Here is a 10,000-nt window from a genome sequence, read left to right as displayed (position 1 = left end):
TCTCTCTCTCTCTCTCTCTCTCTCTCTCTCTCTCTCTCTCTCTCTCTCTCTCTCTGGGTCTCTCTCTGGGTCTCTCTCTCTCTCTCTCTCTCTCTGGGTCTCTCTCTCTCTCTCTCTCTGGGTCTCTCTCTCTCTCTCTGGGTCTCTCTCTCTCTCTCTCTCTCTCTCTCTCTCTCTCTCTCTGGGTCTCTCTCTCTCTCTGGGTCTCTCTCTCTCTCTGGGTCTCTCTCTCTCTGTCTCTCTCTCTCTCTGGGTCTCTCTCTCTCTCTGGGTCTCTCTCTCTCTCTTTTTTTTTTTTTTTTTTTTTAACAGTGAGTAAAACATTTAAGACGGCATTCAAATTGCATCAGTTTCATTCCGTTCCAGTGCCTCAGAGAGACAAACTTTATGGTGCAAGCATCGAATGTTTAAGTAATTTATACCACAGCGCTGTCGAATTCTTGAATCTGATTGGTCAGAAAGTATTGCATCTTTTTCTCCGAACTTCGTACTTCACCATATCATCTTCTTCTTCCTTTAATTCTTCCACTCTCGAGTCTAAGGCAGCCCGTACAGACAGAGGACGATCTGAACTGTTACTACAGTAACTCTGGAGTCCCGAACGCGAGACGGTTCGATCGCACGCCACGGTTCCAATTTCCACCATTTTGAATATTCTGAAAAACTTACTTTTTCGAACTCCTCCTAGACCGTTGCTCGGATTTTCACGAAAATTTAATCGGATCATCTTCAGACCGTGCCGACGAAAAGTTATGGAAATCGAGTTGATTAGTCCAGGGGTTCCCAAACTTTTCCAGGGCGAGGCCCCTTTTACAAGATGTCTTTAAAACACATTAAAAATACAGACTTCTGAATATATATCCCACTTTTTTATTAATAATTACATCTTACATCTTTACATTACATTAAGAATTGATTGTGTGTGCGCGTGTGGTGGTCTGAGAGTGAGAAAGACATACATTTATTTTTTACACCAAATTGTTGAGGCCGCCCCCACTTTGAAAACGACTGGATTAGTCGACCCGTTCTCAAATACAGTGCGAACGAATTCGACGAAGCGCACGCCGAAGTGGATCTGAGGCTGTATCTCCACAGCCCTTTAACCTATTGAGACAAAACTTGGTATCACAAGCATGGCCTGAGGGCGCCTGCACTGTTTCAGCACAGTGCCACCTAGTGGTCACGAGATATGAAAAACAGCTAAGTTTGCTTATAACTTCTGAACAGTTTGACTAAAAATCAGAAGACTGAGCCACTTCGACTCCTTGGCCCCTTAACTGCTGCTCGCAGCTATACTTCCTCTTGTTTTTATTAGTGGGGGGGAAACAGACCACCTTTTAAATACGATCGATGCAGCTGCTCTTCAAAGGCTGCCTGGTACACAAGATCGATCAGACATAACCCTGGACTGCTCCAGAGGTGCTGGGCTTCCTTCCAAGTTAGGATATGTGTAGAAAAAAAAAACAGACGTATCGGAGAGTATAACGTGATCAATTAGAGAGCAGGAACGTTGCTCCTTTCTCTTCAGTATCAAGAAACTAACTCGCATTCACATACACGTGTCGTATCATGACTGTACTGTTCTACGTCATATTTGTCCCAGCGTTCATTTATTTTTAAACTGATTCATGTCAGAAATGTTAGAACAGTGTCAGTTCCTTGGGTTTACCTACTGATCCTTGGCTTTTAATATGAATATGTTCGCCTTAAGGTTATCTATAAGCTATAAGTGTGTCCCAAAACAATCATCATATCATTGAGAAGATATACGCGTTCAAAATGTAGTCTCGGTCTAACACCGATACGGACCAACCGTTTTGATGATGTCATCCCGCACTTCAGCGTCTCATCAGATTTTCTGTCCAATCAAATGCTCCGTAGAATCTGAAGTGTCCCGCCCCCAACATTATAATAATCCGTGGTACTAACTGTCAACTACGGCTTAACCCAGCCTGTGAGGTAAGCTCAACGCTACTGACTATTTAAAAAGGAGGAGGAGCCACTCGGTATGCCCCGCCCTGACATCCTGTTTCAGTGGTAGTTACGTCAACACATCGAATAACGCCGCGCGTTTCAAGGCGCTTCACGTCAAGAGGACTTTAAATACAGTCGAGATAAATAAAGAAATCTGAGACGGGTGACCTTGAGGGACGATATGGAGGAAACATGAGACTCTGACTTCCAGCCAGAGGTTCTGGATGTACCGAGTGCTACATAACGTGACCGGTATGTAATTCTGTTCCTGTCCATCAACTCCATGCAAGCCGGTGCAGAGGGTTTCCTGCCACTGGCGCACACACACACACACACACACACACACACACACACACACACACACACACAAAACACCAAGAGAAGCTTGTTTGTTTGCATAATTATGTCCTGTATATTTAAATCTACTTGGATATACAAGCTTGGATAGGAGTACAACAAAATATATGCTTCAAATATTGAACATTCAATAAAGTTCAGTCTAAACACACACACACACACACACACACACACACCTTTTCGCTCCCTTTTTATGTACACAATTTTAAATGAGAAAAAGAAATGTGGATAACAGGTATGATGGATATAAATGCAACAAAAAGGAGATATATGTATATAAAGTGAAATGATTACGGTCTACAAAGTTTTAAGATGCTTTTAGCTTGTAAAAAAAAAACAAACAAACAACAAAAACAAAAACACTGCCTGATACAAAATATCAAAAAGTCTATATTTGCATATTTACACTGTCAGGGGAAAAAAATTTAACTTTAAAGAAAACAAACAAACAAACAGAAGCTGCTTTATATTTTGTTGACTAGGAGTTTTATGTACAGCGTCCGGTCCACGCCCGTTGGTGCTGCTGGAAACGCTTCCTTCCCCTCACGTTGTCGTGGGTCTTCAGCACCGGTTACGACTAGTGTTGGTACGTGATTGTGAGCGTGGGGGAGGGCGGGGTTTAGCTGTAGTGCTGCTGCTCTCATTGCCGAAGTCCTCGTGAGCACTTTATAAAACAGTGGGCGTGGTTGGGATGGCGGTTTGACCCTAGCGCTGCGGTGGGCGTGTTGGCGTGAGCGGCGTCTCAGCTGTGCGTGGTGGCGGCCTGGTCTGCGTGTGCGCTCTGCTCCAGACGCTCCACCTTGATGAACCTGATGTCCTGCGTGTTCGACGCGGTCTCCGACGGCAACGTGACGGTGTTCGGAGAGGAAGGCATGGCGAGCTGCAGCACCTGGGTCCCCGTGAGCGGCGCCAGAGTGCGCAGCGTGATGGGCGTGCCCGTTTTGGTCTGGGTGGTGGCGGGGAGCGTGATGAGCTGCAGCGTGATCCGTTCGCCGTTCTGCCCCTGCGTGGGCAGCAGCGTGGGCATGGCCTGCAGCAGCACTTTACCCGCGCCGGTCCCCCCGCTCAGCACGCCGCCCGCCGTCAGCATCGGGGAGGAGCTCGTGGGAGAGTTGAGGGTCACCGTGGAGACCTTTTGACCCTGGGGCGTTGTCATGACAACCGGCACCTGCATGGCCAGCCTCACCGTCCTGAGAGAGATGAAAAGAAGCGAGATGAGAGAAATAACAGAAAGAGAGAGATATAGAGCGAGAGAGATGGAGTGACGGAGAAAGACGGGGGGGGGAGAAAAGAGAGAAAACAGGCAGTCAGAGAACGAGAGGGGAAGAGGCAGTCAGAGAAAGAGAAAGGCACAGAGAGAGAGAGAGAATCGGGAGACGAGGGGAGAGAAAGAAGGGCAATTGGAGAGACAGACAAAGAGAGAGAAGGGGTAGTCGAAAAAAGATAAGAGGAAAAAGAGGCAGAGAAGGAGAGGGGGGGTGGGGAACAGGCAGTCAGAGAAAGAGAGGGGGAAAAGAGGCAAAGAGAGAGAGAGAGAGAGAGAAAGAGAGAGGCAGAAAAAGACAGTGAGAGATGCACAGAGAGAGAGTTGGGAGAAGAGGGGAGAGAAAGAAAGACAATTGGGAAGAGAGCGAGAGAAAGAATGGAAAAATGAAAAAAGGGGCAGTTGAAATAAAGATAGAGAAAAAGAGGCGCAGGAGAGAGGCGGGAAAAAGAGGCAAGCGTGAGTCATTAGGAGTGTGAGAAAGAGAGAGAGGTGGAGAGAGATAGTTAAAGAGAAAGAAGGAGAGATGTAAGCTACGAAAGCTAGGAAAGTGTGAAAGATTAAAAGTTGATCAGAAAACGGCGTTAAAGTGCTTCGGGTCAGTCACCCCCACCCTCCCCCGGTGTTACCTGGGGCCCGTCGTCGTGGCGACCGGAGTCTGATGCACGGACACGAGTCCTTCGGGTCCTGAGGCGATGCTGATGACGGGCGCCGAGGATGAAACGGGAGAGAACCGGTCCTTCCTCCGGCGGGAAGCGGTGCAGTCGGCCGCGGCGGGACTCTGCGCTTTGACCTTCTCCATCCCGTCCTCCATGTCCTCTTCCTCGTCGATGAACACGATGTCTTTCGGCATCTCCTTGAACTGGTACACCAGTCTCTGGCCTTCCACCTTGGAAAGAATTCCTCGCTGGTAGTAATACCTACACACACACACACACACACACACACACACCTCATTAGTGACACACACACACACACACACACCCCCACACACACACACACACACACACGCTGTCTCTCAGAAGCACGTTGTGGAGCTGTGCTCTTGCCTGAGTGCTCTTCCCATCGTCTCGTAGTTCATGTCCGGTTTGTTCTTATGTTTGCCCCACAGCTTGGACACGGCTTTGGAGTCGACCAGCTTGAAGATGCCCTTCTCCTTCTCCGTCCATTTGATGTACTTAGGGCAGGTTTCTTTATCCTGAAGGAGATCCAGCAGAAACTCCCAGAGATACGTGGTGGTGCCTGTAGAGCACACAACACACACACGTTGTGCACAGTTCTGCAAACCAGTAATAACGGCGCCACCTTGTGGACAATGTGAGTGGTGAGCGCTTCAGATCATCAGCACTACACGACACACACTACACGACACGACACACACTACACTGCTTCCGGCTAAAGTTTTTCTTCCAACCCTACGTTCAGATTAACGAGCAACAACACAGTTTTCCGCTCACCTGCACCACGCGGAGCTGCGGCGAATTCTACTCAAATCTGGTACGACGTGATAACGGTGACGAACCCAAAGCACCGATTTCCTCAGACCCGTCATTAGTTCCTACCTGCGATTACTTCCTGTGTGTGTGGTTTCATGGAAACCGGTCATATACGACCTCTCCTTAAACACACCCAGATTTATAAAATATTCCAGACCGACCAAGTTAAAAATCCACAAAGGGGTTTCTAATAAAAAAAAAATCGAACTCATTGTTTCCGGGGATACCTTCTCAAATTACCACGCCGTTTTATTGCCACGGGAAAAAAAAAATTTTATAAAGTCGAAAATATGAGAATAAAGTCGTAATTACACAGCGGTAAACTTGTCCTTATATTCTCAGATTCGAGATTCGCTCTTCTATTTCTCAACAAATAATCTCACAATCTTGACTCTACTCCCGTAATCTTGACTCTATTAACGTAATCTTGACTCTACTCCCGTAATCTTGACTCTACTCCCTACTAACGTAATCTTGACTCTCTTAACGTAATCTTGACTCTATTAACGTAATCTTGACTCTATTAACGTAATCTTGACTCTACTCCCTACTAACGTAATCTTGACTCTATTAACGTAATCTTGACTCTACTCCCGTAATTTTGACTCTATTAACGTAATCTTGACTCTACTCCCTACTAACGTAATCTTGACTCTATTAACGTAATCTTGACTCTATTAACGTAATCTTGACTCTATTAACGTAATCTTGACTCTACTCCCGTAATCTTGACTCTACTCCCGTAATCTTGACTTTACTCCCTACTAACGTAATCTTGACTCTATTAACGTAATCTTGACTCTATTAACGTAATCTTGACTCTACTCCCGTAATCTTGACTCTACTCCCGTAATCTTGACTCTATTAACATAATCTTGACTTTACTCCCGTAATCTTGACTCTATTAACATAATCTTGACTTTACTCCCGTAATCTTGACTCTATTAACATAATCTTGACTTTACTCCCGTAATCTTGACTCTATTAACATAATCTTGACTTTACTCCCGTAATCTTGACTCTATTAACGTAATCTTGACTCTACTCCCGTAATCTTGACTCTATTAACGTAATCTTGACTCTATTAACGTAATCTTGACTCTACTCCCGTAATCTTGACTCTATTAACGTAATCTTGACTCTATTAACATAATCTTGACTCTACTCCCTACTAACGTAATCTTGACTCTATTAACGTAATCTTGACTCTATTAACGTAATCTTGACTCTATTAACATAATCTTGACTCTACTCCCTACTAACGTAATCTTGACTCTATTAACGTAATCTTGACTCTATTAACGTAATCTTGACTCTACTCCTGTAATCTTGACTCTACTCCTGTAATCTTGACTCTATTAACGTAATCTTGACTCTACTCCTGTAATCTTGACTCTATTAACGTAATCTTGACTCTACTCCTGTAATCTTGACTCTATTAACGTAATCTTGACTCTACTCCCGTAATCTTGACTCTACTCCCTACTAACGTAATCTTGACTCTACTCCCGTAATCTTGACTCTACTCCCGTAATCTTGACTCTATTAACGTAATCTTGACTCTATTAACGTAATCTTGACTCTATTAACGTAATCTTGACTCTACTCCCGTAATCTTGACTCTATTAACGTAATCTTGACTCTATTAACGTAATCTTGACTCTATTAACGTAATCTTGACTCTACTCCCTACTAACGGAATCTTGACTCTATTAACGTAATCTTGACTCTACTCCCTACTAACGTAATCTTGACTCTATTAACGTAATCTTGACTCTACTCCCGTAATCTTGACTTTACTCCCTACTAACGTAATCTTGACTCTATTAACGTAATCTTGACTCTATTAACGTAATCTTGACTCTACTCCCGTAATCTTGACTCTACTCCCGTAATCTTGACTCTACTCCCGTAATCTTGACTCTATTAACATAATCTTGACTTTACTCCCGTAATCTTGACTCTATTAACGTAATCTTGACTCTATTAACGTAATCTTGACTCTACTCCCGTAATCTTGACTCTATTAACGTAATCTTGACTCTATTAACGTAATCTTGACTCTACTCCCTACTAACGTAATCTTGACTCTATTAACGTAATCTTGACTCTATTAACGTAATCTTGACTCTATTAACGTAATCTTGACTCTACTCCTGTAATCTTGACTCTATTAACGTAATCTTGACTCTACTCCCGTAATCTTGACTCTACTCCCTACTAACGTAATCTTGACTCTACTCCCGTAATCTTGACTCTACTCCCGTAATCTTGACTCTATTAACGTAATCTTGACTCTATTAACGTAATCTTGACTCTATTAACGTAATCTTGACTCTACTCCCGTAATCTTGACTCTATTAACGTAATCTTGACTCTATTAACGTAATCTTGACTCTACTCCCGTAATCTTGACTCTATTAACGTAATCTTGACTCTACTCCCGTAATCTTGACTCTATTAACGTAATCTTGACTCTATTAACGTAATCTTGACTCTACTCCCGTAATCTTGACTCTATTAACGTAATCTTGACTCTATTAACGTAATCTTGACTCTACTCCCTACTAACGTAATCTTGACTCTATTAACGTAATCTTGACTCTATTAACGTAATCTTGACTCTATTAACGTAATCTTGACTCTACTCCTGTAATCTTGACTCTATTAACGTAATCTTGACTCTACTCCCGTAATCTTGACTCTACTCCCTACTAACGTAATCTTGACTCTACTCCCGTAATCTTGACTCTACTCCCGTAATCTTGACTCTATTAACGTAATCTTGACTCTATTAACGTAATCTTGACTCTATTAACGTAATCTTGACTCTACTCCCTACTAACGTAATCTTGACTCTCTTAACGTAATCTTGACTCTATTAACGTAATCTTGACTCTATTAACGTAATCTTGACTCTACTCCCTACTAACGTAATCTTGACTCTATTAACGTAATCTTGACTCTACTCCCTACTAACGTAATCTTGACTCTATTAACGTAATCTTGACTCTATTAACGTAATCTTGACTCTACTCCCGTAATCTTGACTTTACTCCCTACTAACGTAATCTTGACTCTATTAACGTAATCTTGACTCTATTAACGTAATCTTGACTCTACTCCCGTAATCTTGACTCTACTCCCGTAATCTTGACTCTATTAACATAATCTTGACTTTACTCCCGTAATCTTGACTCTATTAACGTAATCTTGACTCTACTCCCGTAATCTTGACTCTATTAACGTAATCTTGACTCTACTCCCTACTAACGTAATCTTGACTCTATTAACGTAATCTTGACTCTATTAACGTAATCTTGACTCTATTAACGTAATCTTGACTCTACTCCCTACTAACGTAATCTTGACTCTATTAACGTAATCTTGACTCTATTAACGTAATCTTGACTCTATTAACGTAATCTTGACTCTACTCCCGTAATCTTGACTTTATTCTCAAAATATTACGACTTTATTCTGTAATCATAATGTTTATGTGGCACTAAAACGCCGTCGTATGAAATATCTCCTTTAAAGATCTTACGGAATAACTGCACTGACATTAAAATCAGTTCAATAAAACGTGCTCCAAAAACACAGGAGTCGTGCATGACTGAAAACGGCGCCTCTTCACCCATGAGTCCTTGTTCACAGACTGATGTCTAACACAACACGCATCACTTCCAGTAGTTATCTCGTTTTGATTAATCTGAAAATCACTTGCTAGTGTGAAAGCACAGTAACCGTTGTTTCGTGTCTTCAGTTTCTCCTAGAAAAGGTTTACTTTCCTAGCTGTTAAAAATACAGAGTCAAGCACACGCTTACCCTTACTCTCTCTCGATTTCCTCTTATAAATAAGATCCAGGGAGCCGTCGCAGCAAGCCCGAGGCAGTTTGGATTTCCGTCCTGTGCAAAAACATCAGCGTTTCAGATTAATCACACACACACACACACACAAACACACACACACACACACACACACACACACACACACACACACACAAACAGCTGCTCATAGAGTTAGAGTGAGCAACAAGTTATGACCATTTATAAATAAGTCCGAATTTTCTTTTTCCAAATTTACTCAGATCTATCTTTGTGTGCGCGTGAGAGAGAAAGAGAGAGAGAGAGAGAGAAAAAGAGAGAGAGAGAGAGAGAGCTACCTCTTTTCTTTTTCTGATCCGCTTGCTGCAGCTCGCTATGAGAATCTTCCACGACCTGCCCCATGTCCTCGGTGCTCACTTCCACCTCCATCTCAGACAGGAACTCCTCTACACATAGACACAGACACAAAAGGACAAATACGACATCAAAAAATGGACAGATCCAGTAGGGGTTAAAATAGTTTCATTACTTTTAAATATTATTTAAATATCACAGCTGTCAATGAGATCGATAGATAGATAGAAAGGGTGCCAATAGTTGTGGAGTTAAATGAATAGATAGATAGACAGACAGAGACAGATAGATAATTTAATATGTATATATTATGTGCATTTTATACTGCAGTGTGTCAGAGACAGTCAATCATGTAATGCTTTGGCAATACTGTACATGGTCAAACCAATAAAGTTTGCTGAACTGAACTGAGAGAGAGAGAGAGAAGGAAGAAAGAGTGTGCTGTTACTGTAAGACAGGTGAGGGTGAGACAGAGGCACACTTTCTCCTTCACTGCGATACCTTTCATAACAATAGAGAAAAATACTTTTAAAAATCTCAGGTCTTACTACAGTTCTCCGACCGACCAGAGACTAACCGAATGCAGGTGCTACTGGGAGCGGAGTCACGCGCCTGCTGCAGACAAATTCATCTCTGATCTGCACACGCTCAGAAACCAGCTACTGTTCTGATCACTGATCACATCTCACTGCACAATCACACACCCATACCGCTTATTTACCTCACT

At 42.8% G+C, this 10,000-nt stretch overlaps 1 protein-coding gene across 2 annotated transcripts in view; it reads right to left on the bottom strand.

Annotated features, from left to right (window-relative positions):
- Window positions 1-2,359: 2,359 nt before the first annotated feature.
- Window positions 2,360-10,000, bottom strand: part of elf2a (E74-like factor 2a (ets domain transcription factor)) — a 17,718-nt gene continuing 10,077 nt past the window's right edge. For both annotated transcript variants that reach the window (XM_017473642.3, XM_017473643.3), the window contains 5 exons: window positions 9,258-9,365; window positions 8,920-9,000; window positions 4,645-4,837; window positions 4,225-4,515; window positions 2,360-3,521 (listed from right to left, as the gene is read on the bottom strand). In XM_017473642.3, coding sequence (XP_017329131.1) covers window positions 3,074-3,521; window positions 4,225-4,515; window positions 4,645-4,837; window positions 8,920-9,000; window positions 9,258-9,365 — 1,121 coding nt within the window. In that variant the 3' untranslated portion in view covers window positions 2,360-3,073. The remainder of the gene's footprint in view (window positions 3,522-4,224; window positions 4,516-4,644; window positions 4,838-8,919; window positions 9,001-9,257; window positions 9,366-10,000) is intronic.

This window comes from Ictalurus punctatus, chromosome 8 (assembly GCF_001660625.3).
Source record: "Ictalurus punctatus breed USDA103 chromosome 8, Coco_2.0, whole genome shotgun sequence".
NCBI classification, from domain to species: Eukaryota; Metazoa; Chordata; class Actinopteri; order Siluriformes; family Ictaluridae; genus Ictalurus; species Ictalurus punctatus.
Note: the sequence above shows the minus strand (reverse complement) of the source record. Positions and strands in the feature narration are given on the sequence as shown.